At 42.8% G+C, this 17,575-nt stretch overlaps 1 protein-coding gene across 7 annotated transcripts in view; it reads left to right on the top strand.

Moving 5' to 3' along the window:
- rps6kal (ribosomal protein S6 kinase a, like) overlaps positions 1–17,575 on the top strand; it is a 101,858-nt gene that overhangs the window by 65,069 nt on the left and 19,214 nt on the right. For 2 of the 7 annotated variants that reach the window (XR_007892586.1, XM_051650579.1), the window contains exons 19-21: positions 478–554; positions 652–769; positions 3,698–3,838. Coding sequence is in view for 6 of the 7 variants with exons in the window: in XM_051650579.1 (XP_051506539.1) it covers positions 478–554; positions 652–769; positions 3,698–3,838 (336 nt within the window). In the remaining variant the exon portion in view is untranslated. Of the gene's footprint in view, positions 1–477; positions 555–651; positions 770–3,697; positions 3,839–4,655; positions 4,717–12,132; positions 12,225–12,511; positions 12,615–12,725; positions 14,706–17,575 lie in introns of those variants that run through there. The other 5 variants (XM_051650573.1, XM_051650576.1, XM_051650575.1 and 2 more) reach the window with 5 other exon arrangements.

The following is a 17,575-nucleotide window of genomic DNA, read 5'->3' as shown; positions in this document are numbered from 1 at the left end:
TCACTAGTCTCCTTCCTCTCCACTTGTGCTTCTCTAAGCAGTTTGCAACTTTGTATTACAGCACTTCACTTATTACTGCCTCCTTAAGATGAATCACTTCTATTTGTTAGAAGAAAAAGCATCTTCTAAATGAATAAATGTAAATCAAGTATTGAGGATATCAAAACATGTTTTTCTTACAAGTTGGAAGGATCCAATTCACCAGTTAAGTTTATCTTCATATTCAGCTTCTCATAACACCTTTCGTGAAATATTATCCAACATTTCTATATAACGTTCATTTTGTCACAATGTTTCGAATTTCTATATTTATGTTGCTGGTACTGGAGAAACACAGTGCTTTGTTTACCGGTGTTTCCATCCATCATGGAGGTGGGGGCGTGTTTGATGACGTAATCGAATGCTATCAATTGTCCATCACACATGCATGTTAGAATGAATTGCATTCTCTGAAGTCTGATGCTTGCTGTGTTGTAGGTACTGATGCGGCAGGGTTATGATGCTGCCTGTGATATCTGGAGTCTGGGCGTTCTCCTCTACACCATGTTGGCAGGGTCAGTGTCACATTATTGATGAGACTTCATATTGTTTATTTGTGTGATTGGAAAAATGTTTGAGTGAAAAGTCATTTTTTCATTCATGTTTGTGTAGGTACACGCCATTTGCCAACGGACCCAATGACACGCCAGAGGAGATTTTGTTACGCATCGGCAGTGGAAAATTCTCTCTTAGTGGAGGAAACTGGGATTCAGTGTCGGACTCCTCAAAGGTAGCAGAGGAAACCCAAACTGTTGCAGAGCCCCACTTTCCAGAACATTATAAATTGATCTTTCGTCTTGTATTTGTAATTTGTTGTATACAACACGAGCTCAGAGGACTGCATTCATTTAAGAAATAGTTCACCCAAAAATAACGTCACTCCAAACTTGATGACTGACTGACTTTTGTGGAACACAAAAGGAGATGTTTGGCAGAATACTCATTTCTTAAAATCTTCCCTTCCACTGCAGCTCTTAAAGGGATAGTTCACCCAAAAATGAAAATTCTCTCATGATTGACTTTCCTTTAAGCCATCCCAGATGTGTATGTCTTTCCTTCTTCAGCAGAACTGAAATTAAGATTTTTATAAGCACATTTCAGCACTGTATGTCCATACAATAGAATTAAACAGGTGCCATCAGTCTGCTGGCTTTTTGATGGTCCAGAAATCATATTTAGGCAGCATAAAAGTAATCCACATGACTCCAGTCGATCAATGTCTTCTGGAGCAAATTGATCGGTTTGTATAAAAAATAAATTGATAATTAAAACTTTATTAACTTAAACAAATCGGAACACAATAGAGGAACGACCGTCACGCAAGAGTTAGGTCATTTCAAACAGCAACCGAAAGCAACGATTTAAATTAATTATCGATTTGTTTCTTACACCAGCCTATCGATTTGCTTCAGATGAAATTAATTGATCAACTGGAGTCGTGTGGATTACTTTTATGCTGCCTAAATATGCCTTTTGGACTGTCAAACAGCCAGCAGTCTAATGGCACCAGTTTAATTTCATTGTATGGACAATACAGATATGAAATACAGGTGCATCTCAATAAATTAGAATGTCGTGGAAAAGTTCATTTATTTCAGTAATTCAACTCAAATTGTGAAACTCGTGTATTAAATAAATTCAATGCACACAGACTGAAGTAGTTTAAGTCTTTGGTTCTTTTAATTGATGATTTTGGCTCACATTTAACAAAAACCCACCAATTCACTATCTCAAAAAATTAGAATATGGTGACATGCCAATCAGCTAATCAACGCAAAACACCTGCAAAGGTTTCCTGAGCCTTCAAAATGGTCTCTCAGTTTGGTTCACTAGGCTACACAATCATGGGGAAGACTGCTGATCTGACAGTTGTCCAGAAGACAATCATTGACACCCTTCACAAGGAGGGTAAGCCACAAACATTCATTGCCAAAGAAGCTGGCTGTTCACAGAGTGCTGTATCCAAGCATGTAAACAGAAAGTTGAGTGGAAGGAAAAAGTGTGGAAGAAAAAGATGCACAACCAACTGAGAGAACCGCAGCCTTATGAGGATTGTCAAGCAAAATCGATTCAAGAATTTGGGTGAACTTCACAAGGAATGGACTGAGGCTGGTGTCAAGGCATCAACCACACACAGACATGTCAAGGAATTTGACTACAGTTGTCGTATTCCTCTTGTTAAGCCACTCCTGAACCACAGACAACATCAGAGGCATCTTACCTGGGCTAAGGAGAAGGAAAAACTGGACTGTTGCCCAGTGGTCCAAAGTCCTCTTTTCAGATGAGAGCAAGTTTTGTATTTCATTTGGAAACCAAGGTCCTAGAGTCTGGAGGAAGGGTGGAGAAGCTCATAGCCCAAGTTGCTTGAAGTCCAGTGTTAAGTTTCCACAGTCTGTGATGATTTGGGGTGCAATGTCATCTGCTGGTGTTGGTCCATTGTGTTTTTTGAAAACCAAAGTCACTGCACCCGTTTACCAAGAAATTTTGGAGCACTTCATGCTTCCTTCTGCTGACCAGCTTTTTAAAGATGCTGATTTCATTTTCCAGCAGGATTTGGCACCTGCCCACACTGCCAAAAGCACCAAAAGTTGGTTAAATGACCATGGTGTTGGTGTGCTTGACTGGCCAGCAAACTCACCAGACCTGAACCCCATAGAGAATCTATGGGATATTGTCAAGAGGAAAATGAGAAACATGAGACCAAAAAATTCAGATGAGCTGAAGGCCACTGTCAAAGAAACCTGGGCTTCCATACCACCTCAGCAGTGCCACAAACTGATCACCTCCATGTCATGCCGAATTGAGGCAGTAATTAAAGCAAAAGGAGCCCCTACCAAGTATTGAGTACATATACAGTAAATGAACATACTTTCCAGAAGGCCAACAATTCACTAAAAATGTTTTTTTTATTGGTCTTATGATGTATTCTAATTTTTTGAGATAGTGAATTGGTGGGTTTTTGTTAAATGTGAGCCAAAATCATCACAATTAAAAGAACCAAAGACTTAAACTACTTCAGTCTGTGTGCATTGAATTTATTTAATACACGAGTTTCACAATTTGAGTTGAATTACTGAAATAAATGAACTTTTCCACGACATTCTAATTTATTGAGATGCACCTGTATAATGTTTATAAAATCTTCATTTCGGCTCTGCTGAAGAAGGAAAGATATACACATCTGGGATGTCTTAAAGGTGAGTCAGTCATGAGAGAATTTTCATTTTTGGGTGAACTAACACTTTAAATCTCATTCATGCTATCAGTCTGCATTCGGTTTCGAGATGTACGAGAACCAATGTCATTCAGTTTCATTGACATCAAAACTGAAAAACCAGCATGAACATCAACATTTCTCCTTTTGTGTTCCATGGAAGAAAGAAAGTCTTATGGGTTTGGAATGACACGACAGTGAGTAAATGATGACAGAATCTTTGTTTTTGCAGACCATGGAAATTTCAAATGGAAATTGAGGGATTTAAATTGAGTTGGTGTGGAGTGAATGGTTTGTCATTTGAGTGTATCATTTCATAAGCAGTTTAGACACCAAATTCTCCCCAACATTTTTACTAAACACCAAATAAAAACTAGTGTATGTCCAAAAGTTTTTCGAACAAATTATTGTGTGAGAATATTGACATTGAGTGTTTGTTTGCAGGATCTGTTGTCTCATATGCTGCATGTGGACCCTCATCAGAGATATTCAGCAGAACAGGTTCTGAAACACTCATGGATCTCCTGCAGGGAGCAGAACCCTCACTTTCAGCTCACACGTCATGAAGCGCCGCATTTGGTCAAGGTACAGCACGTCTGTTGATTTAGATCAGGGGTGTACAACTCCTTTTAGGCCAGATTGGACCAAAACGTGTCCTAACCAACGACTAGTGATTTTTTTCATGTTAATCTGAGTTGTTGTCCTAACCAAACACGACAGGACATATTATCAGTCACTTTGTTTTTGTTTTATTTCTGTTGTCTTGTGCCGAGCAACTCCACCCACAATTAAATCTCATGGGTCCAAGAAATAAATACTAACTGATTTCTTTAAGTAAACATTGTTTTAAGTTCTCAAGCAATTATTCAGGACAAGTAGTAAATGAACAACAATGAAACTTATTTCAAGCAATCAAACGAATAAAGACAATAGAACAAATATACACATAGTATTAAAGCTAGGGATACTGCAGAGAAACAGGTATCTTTGAACATTTTCAATTGTAGTTTTGACTAGGTGCGGAGGTACTGTTACTTTTGACATCCCTACTGAAGATTTAAATATTAAATATCCTTTGATTGGCTGTGATTGTGTGACGTACATAATAAGGGAATGTAAATCAAACAACATTAGTGACATAAAAAAAAAAAAAGAGAAAAGCACTCACTGCTGTTGGCTGGATTATTTTAGCTATCTAAAGCTACAGCTTATTTTTTATTACATCTTAAAATAATTCCAGTAGAGACTTGGCAACTGTTGTGAAATTATTATCCCAAATATTTTTTTTGTATTTGTCCCTATTGCCATGAGCGACACAAACCAGTACAAACCTAACAGTGATCACATTTACAGTTACAGTTACAATTACAGTTATTTGGCATACTCTTTACTCCCATTACAGGCCCAGGTATACTTCATTTTTGCGCCTTATGGATCAGTTTGCAGTCGACCACGTTGCCTTTGTGAGTATACTCTTCTGACCGCGAGCAAATACTAACGTGTTTGACGCATGCCCACTACAACTTCTTTGTGATACTCTTTTAGTACAGTCAACAGCAGGTGCATGCTTCAGCGACGTGCACAGCCGAGGACCGCGTGCACGGATCAAGAAAATCTAGGCAGCGCGCGGTCAAGCCGCGCGGCTGTGCTGATGATGCAATTTGCGTCACACATGCGGTGCGTGGAGTGATCCGCAACGCAGACTCCCGCAGTATACTTTGGCTTGTGGCTCGGTCAGTAAGCAGCTTTCTACACAGCAACGTTATTTCCCTGCGACACTTGTGTAAATAACAAACATGGTATCCAAGGAAGACTTCTCAATTTTATTCAGCATTGCTTTGCTTTATTTCCAGATACTCCAGAGTTGTTGATATGTTTGTTTTCTTAACTTTACATCGCGATATGAAGTGGAACTGCACTGCAATAGTGGGGTTTCCCTCTGTAACCGCTCACAAACAGAAGGGAAGGAGAACACAGGGAAGCAGGTTTTTCCAGGCTCAGGTAGGACTTTTAATCGGCCACTGCAAGGCTTTACAACTTCACAAACTCGTCAGCTTCACAGGCACTAGTAACTTAAACACATCAGCTTCACAAACATAACAGATTAAACGTAGCAGCTTCAGGAGCACCGTGGCCTTCCTTGTGGCGAGATGCGAGAGCTTGTGGCTAATGTACAGCACCGGGCGCTCCTCCCCCTCCACCACCTGCAAGAATACGCCCCCCAGCCCTCTCTCTGAAGCGTCCGTCTGCAAGACTAAAGGGAGAGAGAAATCGGGTGAATGTAAAAGCGGCCCCCCGCAATTGCAGCTTTAACCTGCATGAACACCTGTTGACACTGCTCCGTCCACTGGACTGGGTCTGGAACTCCCTTTTTAGTGAGATCAATCAGCGGGCTGGTGACATCCAAATAATTAGGCATGAATCTCCTATAATAGCCAGCCCCAGGAACTGTCTCACCCCCTTTTTGGTCTTGGGACTCGGGCAGGTCGCAGTCTTGTCAATTTGGGGACGCACCTGCCCGTGGCCCAAGTGGAACCCCAGATACCTAACCTCCACCCGCCTAATCGCGCACTTCTTTGGGTTTGCTATGAGTCCCGCTCGTCTCAGCAATCTCAGAACCGCCCTCAGATGCTGCATGTGCCACTGCCAATCATTGCTGTAAATCAAATCAAAATCACTTTTGTCACACAACCATATACACAAGTGCAATAGTGTGTGAAATTATTGGATGCAGTTCTGAGCAACACAGTAGTCGTGACAGAGAGACATATACCAATTTACAATAAACATCAGTTTTACAACACAATTTCAAATCTAATATACACAATTACACACAACACAATATACAAATAACATACAATGTACAGTATGTACAGTATACAGTACACAGGTATTGTATAGATGACAGCATCATAAGTATCTAAGTAGGCAGTGGCGTAAGCCGAATGCGGTCTGAGGATTCGGTCCATGAGACGCTGAAATGTAGTCGGGGCTCCAAACAAACCAAACGGAAGCGTCACAAATTGGTGTAATCCAAACGGCGTGGAGAAGTTTGTTTTTTCACGGGAAATTGGTGTCAAGGGGATCTGCCAATAACCCTTTGTCAAATCCAGTATCAAATAAAATCGAGCAGTGCCTAACCAATCGAGCAACTCATCAACGCGAGGCATTGGGTATGCGTCAAATTTAGACACCGCATTGACTTTTCTATAATCCACACAGAAACGTACAGACCCGTCGCTCTTAGGAACTAGAACAGCCGGGCTGGACCAGTCGCTGTGGGATTCCTCTATTACCCCCATATCGAGCATTGCATCCAGTTCTTCCTGGACAATTTTCTTTTTGTGCTCGGGCAATCGGTAGGGACGCTACATACCACCACCCCCGGCTTGGTCTTGATGTGGTGCTGTATGAGGTTTGTACGACCCGGTAGAGGGGAAAACACGTCTGCAAATTCTTTTTGCAACTTGGCATCCTCTGCGAGTTGATACGGTGAGAGGTGGTCTCCACAAGTGAAATGATTGTGTTTTGTATTCACCTCTGGCCCGAGCTCCGCCCTCTCCAGGACTACCGTAGCAAACGTCACAGGGACCGCCTCCCTCCACAATTTCAGGGGCTTGAGGTGATATATTTGGCATGTGCCCCCTCCATCGGTTCGCTTTACCTCATAATCGAGATCCCCCACTCGTCGGGTGACCTCAAAGGGTCCTTGCCACTTGGCGAGTAATTTGGAGCTGGACGTGGGAAGTAGTACCTTATCTCCCGGTGCAAATTCCTGCAGCCGAGTTCCCCTGTCATACAGTCGGCTCTGTCATTCTTGAGCTTGGAGCAAATTCTCCTGTGTTAATTGCCCCAAAGTGTGGAGTTTTGCTCTAAGATCAAGAACGTATTGAATTTCATTACTGTTTTAAGGTCCCTCCTCCCAAGCTTTGCGCATAACGTCAAGCACGCCACGCGGGCGCTGCCCATATAGCAGCTCGAATGGGGAAAATCCCTTGGAGGCTTGCAGGACCTCTCATACTGCGTATAACGGGATCGAGCCATTTGTCCCAATTTCTAGCATCCTCGTGCACGAACTTACGAATCATATTTTTAAGGGTTTTATTAAATCGCTCTACCAGGCCATCTGTTTGTGGATGGTAAACGCTGGTGCGGATTGATTTAATGCCCAATAATTCGTGAAGCTCGTGTAGTGTCCATGACATAAAAGTTGTGCCCTGATCGGTGAGGATTTCTTTCGGAATCCTCACCCGGGATATTATTTTGAAGAGTGCCTCCGCAACACTGCATGCTGAGATGTTGTGCAGAGGCACTGCTTCCGGATATCCCATTGCATAGTACACTAGGACCAATACAAAGCGACGTCTGCGTGCTGACCGCTCTAATGGCCCGATGAGGTCCATTCCAATTCTCTCGAAGGGGACCTCGATCAGCGGAAGAGGGCGCAATGGCGCTTTTGGGGTGGCCGGTGGATTCACCAGCTGGCATTCGCGGCATGCCGCAACCCACCTGCGGACATCGCCGCCAATGCCCGGGCAATAAAAATGGGCTATTAGGAGGTTCAGTGTTTTTCTTTCCCCTAGTGACCCGCCATGGGATTATAATGAGCCGCCTGGAACACCATTTCCTGACAGCTCCGCGGTATTAAGAGCTAGGTTGTATCGTGGCACCTGGGCTGGTCTGCTGGAGTTGCGGGGATCCGGGACACTTCCAGGAACAGTGGCCCAGATCCCTGACACTCCAAAGGCTGCCCCCGATCGGGCCGGAGCGTACCGGATACACGTAAGTGTCAAGGGGGTACTTACCAAGCATTGGTGGACACGGGTTGTAATCAAACCACTATCCACCAACGCTTGGTTCAACGTGAGGCTTTGGGCACAGCTAAAATGGTGAGGGTGAAGTGTGTGCATGGGGATATTCCAACTACCCAGTGGTGACCCTTGTGATTAAATTTCGGGGAACAAAACAGTGTGGAGGCTGCGGTTAGTTCCCGCCTCACCCATCCGCTGATTTTGGGGACTAATTAGCCTGAATTCATAAACGTATTAAAGGGACTATGTGCGGATGGGTCCTGCACTAAAGCAATGAGATGTGAGATGTGCGATGCTCTGGCAGGGGAGGCGGAGCCAGGGCCGTCTTCGTCTGCTCCACGTCAGGATGACGTGAGGGGGGGAGAGGCTGCAGCCCTTCCCGTCCTCGGGGGATTTCCCTTCGGAGCAGTCGCGAGACGAAACCCTCAAGCATGACTTTGACCAAGTGAGAGTGATCAATGGTCAACAACTCCAGTTGGGTGTTGCCCTTTCATATCTTTATTTTGCAATTATAAATGCAATCCAATTCTCTCGAAGGGGACCTCGATCAGCGGAAGAGGGCGCAATGGCGCTTTTGGGGTGGCCGGTGAATTCACCAGCTGGCATTCGCGGCATGCCGCAACCCACCTGCGGACATCGCCGCCAATGCCCGGGCAATAAAAATGGGCTATTAGGAGGTTCAGTGTTTTTCTTTCCCCTAGTGACCCGCCATGGGATTATAATGAGCCGCCTGGAACACCATTTCCCGACAGCTCCGCAGTATTAAGAGCTAGGTTGTATCTTCCTTTGAGCGTCCTGCATCACTCTATACAACCGCTCATTTATAATTGCAAAATAAAGATATGAAAGGGCAACACCCGACTGGAGTTGTTGACCATTGATCACTCTCACTTGGTCAAAGTCGTGCTTGAGGGTTTCGTCTCGCGACTGCTCCGAAGGGAAATCCCCCGAGGACGGGAGGGGCTGCAGCCTCTCCCCCCTCACGTCATCCTGACGTGGAGCAGACGAAGACGGCCCTGGCTCCGCCTCCCCTGCCAGAGCATCACACATCTCACATCTCATTGCTTTAGTGCAGGACCCATCCGCACATAGTCCCTTTAATACCTTTATGAATTCAGGCTAATTAGTTCCCAAAATCAGCGGATGGGTGAGGCGGGAACTAACCGCAGCCTCCACACTGTTTTGTTCCCCGAAATTTAATCACAAGGGTCACCACTGGGTAGTTGGAATATCCCCATGCACACACTTCACCCTCACCATTTTAGCTGTGCCCAAAGCCTCACGTTGAACCAAGCGTTGGTGGATAGTGGTGTGATTACAACCCGTGTCCACCAATGCTTGGTGAGTACCCCCTTGACACTTACGGGTATCCGGTACGCTCCGGCCCGATCGGGGGCAGCCTTCGGAGTGTCAGGGATCTGGGCCACTGTTCCTGGAAGTGTCCCGGATCCCCACAACTCCAGCAGACCAGCCCAGGCGCCACGCCCACACCTGCGTTGGCGGACATTTCCACCTGAGGGGGAGAGCAGCGGCGCACTGTCGCTGCTGTGGGCGATGCAACACCCCGCACGCGGGGAACTGGCTTCGGTGGCAGGACTCCTCACAGGAACGGGCTCTAGGGAGAGAGCAGAGTGAGGGGGAAGAGAATGGGGAAAACACAGGGGTGGGGAGAGAGAGTGGGAGGGCTCTTCCGCCCTCTGGTACACCACCATATGGTCCTCTGCCAATCGAACAGCCTCCTCCAGCGACGCCGGGCGGTGGCACTGGACCCATTCCGCCATTCCTCGTGGTAGCAGATGGACGAGCTGCTCCAGTACCACCTGGTCGACTATTCCCTCGATGTCACGATCCCCGCCAGTAGCCATCTCCGGCAGGCGTCTCGGAGCCGTTGGGTGAAGGCAAATGGGTGATCGTCTCCAACTTCATCGACCGGAAGAGCTGGCGATGCTGCTCCGGACTGCGGCCAACCCGCTGCAGGATGGTCTTCTTCGGGTCCTCATAAGCCAGGAGGTTCACCACCAGCAGATGTTGTGCTGCGAGCTGGGCTTCCCCGGACAGCAACGAGAGGAGCCTGGCCGCCCACTGATCACGCGGCCAGCTCCATATCTCAGCGGTCCGCTCAAATAAGTCAAGGAAGGCTTCCGGGTCGTCCTTAGCCCCCATCTTCAGAAGCATGGGCGGGGGCATGGGGCTGTGGTTGTCCGGGGAGATGGCCGGGGCTCTCTCCTGTTTGAGAAGGCTCCGGATCGCATGCCGGTCCTCTGCTTGAGCCCGAAGGATCTCAAAGAACTTGCGATCTTGATCTTGCTGCAGCTCAAGCAGGGATTGTTGGTTGGACTGGTGTAAGCCAATGTAGGATTTGAGGATCTCTGCCAACTGGGAGGACTCCATGGGGCGTACTTCAAGATCCCGGGTTTCGGCACCAGTTTAACAGCTCACAAACAGAAGGGAAGGAGAACACAGGGAAGCAGGTTTTTCCAGGCTCAGGTAGGACTTTTATTCTGCCACTGCAATGCAATAACTTAAAAACATCAGCTTCACAAACATAACAGATTAAACGTAGCAGCTTCAGGAGCATCGTGGCCTTCCTTGTGCCAGACTCTCTCTCTCTCTCTCTCTTTGCTGGTGGCGTGGCTGCTTATATGCCACTCTCCCCATGCTCACTGGTATTAGAGACAGGTGTTACAAGTATTGTAGCTCAGGTGCAAGCGCCCTTACCGCTTTCTCTCCGGACGGACGCTTGACCACGCCCCCGCTGCCACACCCTCTTACATAAAAGGGAATAAGCTGGTATTCCTTCAGTGTACAAGCACATAAACGCGGAGGTAAGGGGCCTTCAAAATTTTACATTGGTGTGTATAAATGGGTATAGTTTGTAGTGTATGTGCTTTTCCCACTGTAGTCCCAGAAATTTTCAATTCTTTCCACTGTGTTGACTTGATGTTGGACTCCATCCTGTGATGTTTGTTCTCCGGTCTGTTCCACACACGTGCACTCCTCAAATATCTGTTAGAGCAACGCTTATGTGTTTACATGACCACAATAAGCCACGTTCTCCGGGAGAAACCTAGGTGTGTTAAACCGCTTTCTCTTAATCCCTTAAACGGTGTAAGGAAAAGCCGCTTCCTGCAAAAACCCTTGAATAAACAGTTTTCTTAAGTGTATGTAAACGTGGTCAGTGTGTAAATGAGCTGTAGGACAGTCGTGTCCCCTTCAGATGCAGTTTCAGATTAAAAGTGTTTGACACACCTCATCCTGATCTTTATTTCTAAACAGTGGGCCTCGTTCATGAAATTAATTGTAAATTGGGAGTTATTTCAGCAATAAATGGACCTCCCTGAAACTTTCCACTGGATTCACAAACTGAACACTGTAGGTTTGTTGGTTAATGGTGTATATGTTAGTGAATTCCAGACAATTGTGTGTGTGCATGCTCTTTCACAATTACCTTAATCCACGGCCATTAAATATAATGGAAAGCATATATAGGAAAGCGTAAAATTTTGATTTAGCAAACACACTGGCATGTCTGGTCGAAAAGAAAGTGAGGAACTTGCTGTCATTGCAGGTTCTTTCACAAATTGAACAGTCCAAGAGGTCAATTAAAAAGGTTCAATATGAAGCTTTATGTAAAAAAAATTTACCAGATGCACTATTAGCCATATCCGGTTCAGCTGAGTGCATTGCCAGCATCATAGGTTAATCTTGAATGAAAAAGTGATAGTTTACTTCCATTGTAATTGGAAGAAAGTTGAGGAGAATGAAAAGAATCCATAAAGAAGGTCTGACCAAAACAATGTAATCTAATAAATATTTGTAAGTTGCGACAGTGTGCTGGCTTTTTTAATTTTTTTGTATTGTATTGTGTACGCACCTGCCCACGACATGTTTATTTGTGGGTTTAACAGCATTAACATTGGCCAGTGAACATTATTTATTGATGCCCATACTGATTTAGTGAAACCTAAATGATAGAGCACAAATGTAAAATCACATTAGAGGGTATTCATTTTCTCTAGAAAATCAAATGCAAACTGTCTTCTCGTTACTTTTTTGTCCCATGCCAAGCACTTATGCTGGAAAAACAAGACACAATTTATGGAGCTGAGGGCGTAAACTACTTTGAAGAAATAAATGCAAGCATCAAAGAAACATGTTCAGTTAAGTTTCTAATTAATGTAAGAGACTATTAATGTGATTGCTAAAGAAGAAATAACCCACTTTTTTACTAATTTATGCCATTTATTAAGGTTATTTTCACTTATTCAGTTGTTAGTTTTCTTCATGAATTCGAAACAGGGTCAGTCCATCTGAAGTGGTCCAATAATTTTAAAGTTGGTTGCATGACCATTTTTTATTTGATTATGTATCGGTATTGTAAAACCACCAGTTTTTATTTTATTTTACTTGGTTTAACCATGGTGGCCATCTTTGTGTCATGGCGCAGGACACATTTTGGTTATACAGATGTTTATGGAAACCTCAGTATCTCGGCTCAAGATGGTCCTAGATCCTTGGAACAAAAACTGATCTCTAGAGCACATTACAAGGTACATGTACATATATAAACATTTTGCACATTCTTGTTCCTTAGACTTAGAAGTTTAGTTACTTCCTCGCTTTTGATGTAGACGTATGTAATGTATTTTACATTCTAATAGATCTGCAAGCCAATATAAAAACAAGAAGAATTTGCCAATCTGTGCAACCATGAGAAGGACTTTGGTGTAAAAGCCGAATGGAACTTCTTTGCAACATCCCATGGCAAAAATGCATGATGGTGTTGGAGGAACAGCTGAGCGGGAAACAACAAAAGCCAGTTTGCAGAGGTCAGAGGGTCAAATCCTCACCCCTGAAGTTATGTTCCTCTTTTGCAACGAGAACATTAAGGGGGTTTACATACATCTACGTCAAAAGCAAGCAAGTAACTGAATTTCATGAACTGGAGCACTTGAGATGGATTAACCCAACATTCAGATGCCTTTAACCCACAGTTAACTTTTGAGTAGGTGTTAATTTTGTTTGCACCAACTAAAATTTTGAAAATATGAAAACTTTCATGAACATGACAATTTCATCCGGAAAGGCTTTGCAAACAATTTTCACACTAAGTCATTGTGTTTGTGTTTCATGAATGAGGCCCACTGTCTTTAGATGTAGAGTACTCATTGTGATGTCTCTCATAGGGAGCGATGGCTGCCACATACTCTGCACTGAACCACAAGACCTGTAAACCGGTTCTGGAACCTGTGGCGGCCTCGAGTCTGGCTCAGCGCAGGAACATGAAGAAGTTGACGTCTACAGACATGTCCTGAACAGAGACATGTCCAGATCACTGTGTCCCCCTCCACACATCCCCACACTTATCTTAAACTATCAGCAGTTCCTCTTGAGTCCTCGTACACAATGCTGCAGGGAGTAAGATCTCGCAGGAAACACTCTCTCTATAACAGCACCAGCTCTTCATTCATTTCATGACTGCTGGATTTGAAGTGTCTCTGAGCAGTTTGAATGTTCTTCCTTCTTTCAAACCAAGGTCAAACTTTAGGAATTCCCTTGTTTCCTAAGAATTAGTCTTTATTTGGGTCAATCTGGTGAAGAAATGTCCAGGTCATATTTTACCCCAAAATTTAAAAAAAATGTATTTTCTGAAATGTCATTTAAGCTTTTCTGCAGTGTGACATTTTCAGTGAATTACTGTAATGCACAAAAAAACCTCTTTCCCACAAAACAGTGATTACAATCATCCTGTTCAGACACATTAAAATCGGGAAAAAAAAATGTATTTCGTGCAACAAAGAGCACCAAAAATGTATAAAAACTTTTTTGCATTAAAACAAAAACAATTTCGACACTAAACCATTGTTTTTCACTTTACAATAATGAAAATAAGACTTTTTCACATTAAGAGGGTTTAAATGTGCTTAATCATAATGGAAGTATTGTCACAATGCAAAAAAATAAAAATAAATAATAAATATTAATGATCCTAAAAATAGACTTAATATTCTTTGTGCAAAATATTACATTTAAAACATATTTTCTTTATTTTGGGGGTGAGATATGACCAAGCATTCTTTAGCATTTTTGTGAGGTTCACCCATTATAGATTGATTAACCACTTAGTGTCCCGTCAGAGGAATCATGTTAGTGTTGTCGGGCATACGCCTGATGTGTGAATATCGTGACGTTACCTCAAGCAGCCAGTGTTAAACGTTTCTTTAGCTTGATGTATATAAAGTGTCATTCATCATGATCATGTTTGTGTGGATCCTTGAGCACATTTGCACTCGGGCTCGGCAGGTCGTCGCTTCTGTGAGATGTTTCCTCTCCCTGCATCTGCTCCTCTCTCTCAGACTGCTCTTTGCCTTTTGTTGAACGAGAAGTTTGAGAAAAAGGTGAAGAAATGGATCTATATTTATAAATCTCAAGAGGTGAATGAATGTGGATGAGATGAATCCATGAAGAGAGCTGGACAGGGACAGATCTCTCTTCTCCAGATGGAGGGAAAATATTCCATAAACCTCTTTAAAGACATTGTGGAAATTGTATCATATTGTATTTATTTTGTTTATTTTTTTAAATCTTATTTTTCTTTCAGGTTATGTACATATTGACATTAAAGAACATTATTGACATTATTTTTTTTCTCATTTGTGCTTTAATTTTGTTAAGCTTTAAATCAGCAAAACAAGATCATATGCACTGATGATTATCACACTGGTATTAACAAGTGAGGGGTTAATCATTTATGCAGGACAACGTGATTCCTGTAGGCCTGCAGTAAAAACTTGCTCCAGAAGATGGCGATGTTTCTCCAGATTATTGGGCAGTATGGTGCATGTAAAATATTTTTAAATAGCAGTTTTAAAAACGTTTTGTAATTCTTTTATAATTACTATACATGTCATTTTCATGACCTTATATTAAGAGACTAAATTAATTAATTATACTCTAATAATTTGTCACACTGCAGGATTTTTAAGTGAACTGCATGGTCATTAACCATCTTTTTGCAGCCAAAACATAATTATTTTAATTATTCACTCATTCGTAAGCCTGTAATGTAGGTGATTCATTGATTTTATTCCAGTTTAAATGCCAATCGTCGGCCTTTGGCTGTGTTCATGAATAATTTAGCAAGGTTAGCATTGCTTGGTAATCTTTTGAGAAGGGTGTAGCTGCAGGCAGTGTAGGGAGCCCCTAACCTTAACCCTTTTGGAGTTGGCTCAACCCCCTTTTGGAGTAACCACGCCCCATTTTGGAGATCTCCGGCCTGCAGCTGTACCTACTTTTTCTGGGGCATCCAATCAAGTAGGTATAGCTGCAGGCCAAAGATCTCCAAATGGGGGCATAATCTCAAAAAGATCGTGGTTACTCTAGAAGTGGCAGGGTTAGGCCAAAAGTGGGTTGTGCCAACTCCAAAAGGGGGCGTTGCTTCCACTCACGGTTAAAGAGCACCTATTAAGGTTTCATACAATAGATTTACATGCATCCAAGTTCAAAAAACACAAATTTGCTCATATTTTAAATTGCAGCATTACCTTTTTTTTCCCCCAGTGTCAAAAATGACTTGTTCAATGATCCGTTGCAAATGATTCATTCTAAACTCCTCCTTTCAGAGAGCCTACTCTGCTGTGATTGGTCAGATGTCCCAGTCTGTTGTGATTGGTCTACCGCTTAGTGTAGTGTTTGAGGGCGGGTCAAAGCTGTTCGCGAGCAGCCAATGAAGACCAGAGGTAGGTTTTTTGTTACCAAATTACTTAGGTTAGTACAGGAAGTAAGTCTGGAATTACTAACAACTCGTTTCAGGTGTTCAGAATCGGTTCTTTGTTTTGGGAGTCAATAACTCCATTTGTCGTGCACTTTGATTTTTGAAACTTTGCAGACTTTTTTACATTCACAAACAGCTATATAACACACTACATGAAAGGTAATATTTGAAAAACCATAATAGGTGCTCTTTAAGGTTCCCTATATTTTTACTGGCAATTTAGAGCTCCCGCCCCTTTTTGGAGGTCTGCCTGCATCTATGTCCTTCACTGTCCAATCAAGTAACCAGATTAATATTCATGCAACACCATAGTAGGAATAGAGTGCAACAGTTTTCAACCATCTGCATTCCAGAAGTATTTTTCCCATTCATTTTTTCCATCAGAATTTCATAAAACCTTTCATAAAATGAGTTCTAAGCCATGAACCAAACCAACCAGCTCAGAGGTGAATCATAACATTACAAACTTTTATTTGAAGCAAAAAATACAAAGGTATAAGACTGTGTAGGCTATTTACCATCTTTAACCAAGTAGGTATAGTTGCAGGCCGGAGACATCCAAAAGAGGGTTGCGCCAACTCCAAAAGGGTTAAGGTTAGGGAAAGGGTTACATTAGGGCTCCCTATATCTTTAATGGTGATTTGGAGCTCACGCCCCTTCTTGGAGCTATGCCTGTAGCTATACCCTTCTCTCTTTAACGAGGGCACGAACTAGGCTAAAATCCTGTGAAGTGTTGTGAATTATATAACAGGGAGAAAAAAAAACTATGGAAATATATGAAACTTAATTTTAGGTTGTCAATCAAAAAAGTATAGAAACAATATATTTTAATTTTACTGCAAAATATCCCGATATAAGGGAGACCGACTCTATTGCATCATTCACGTGAAATGGAAGTGGACGTTTGCAGAGACTGTTTAACAGAGTTGGGCCACTTGATGTAGAAAAGGAAGTCCCACCTTAAAGGCAAAAGAGCCAATCACCTTTTAGATACAGACATCGCCTGTCAATCAACCCGAGAACTATACAGCGTTATATAGTGCATTAGCTGTACAAGCGGTGAATTTATTTGATTTATCTATTTTTGTTGTAATCTGAGGTAAAGAAGCACAATTTATGATACCGGATTTATGATTAAGATTTTACTATTGATTTGAAATATATTCTTTGATTGTAATCTTGACAAACCATTTCAATTCAAGTAGACAGGAGCTGTTCTTTTATGCCGCTTGTTTACATAGAAAAATAGCTGCCCAGCCTACCCGAGGGTGGACTGACTTTCTGAAAAGACACTGGCTTTTACTGCTAGATTTGTTTGGCGGCCTGTAAAGACAAGTAAAAAAAAAATATATATATATATATATAGTAGGAATAGAGCGCAACAGTTTCCGCCCACGTTTTCAGCTCATATTCATAAGAGGCCAAAAAAGTTGAATATAAGATGACTGTTTTCACAGTTTTTGGAGCATTGGATCATTTTCATACACTCCTCAAGATCACTCTTAACCCCCTGAGACCGGAGTGTGACTGCTGTGTAGTGATGGGTCGTTCTCAGAAGAACGAGTAGTCTCAGAGAATGATTCGTTCATTTTGTGTTGGCCGCGCATGTGCATTGTGTAACTTCCGTTCGTTTGTTACGTGAAAACCGTATAGGCGCTGTATAGGAAACAGAAATGATTAGTTCACCTCTCGAGTCTTCTGGTCCGTGAAAGCCGTGTATGCTATGCACTGCTCACA

The sequence above is a fragment of the Myxocyprinus asiaticus genome, chromosome 22, assembly GCF_019703515.2.
Source record: "Myxocyprinus asiaticus isolate MX2 ecotype Aquarium Trade chromosome 22, UBuf_Myxa_2, whole genome shotgun sequence".
NCBI lineage: Eukaryota > Metazoa > Chordata > Actinopteri > Cypriniformes > Catostomidae > Myxocyprinus > Myxocyprinus asiaticus.
This window is presented reverse-complemented; position numbering and strand designations above follow the sequence as displayed.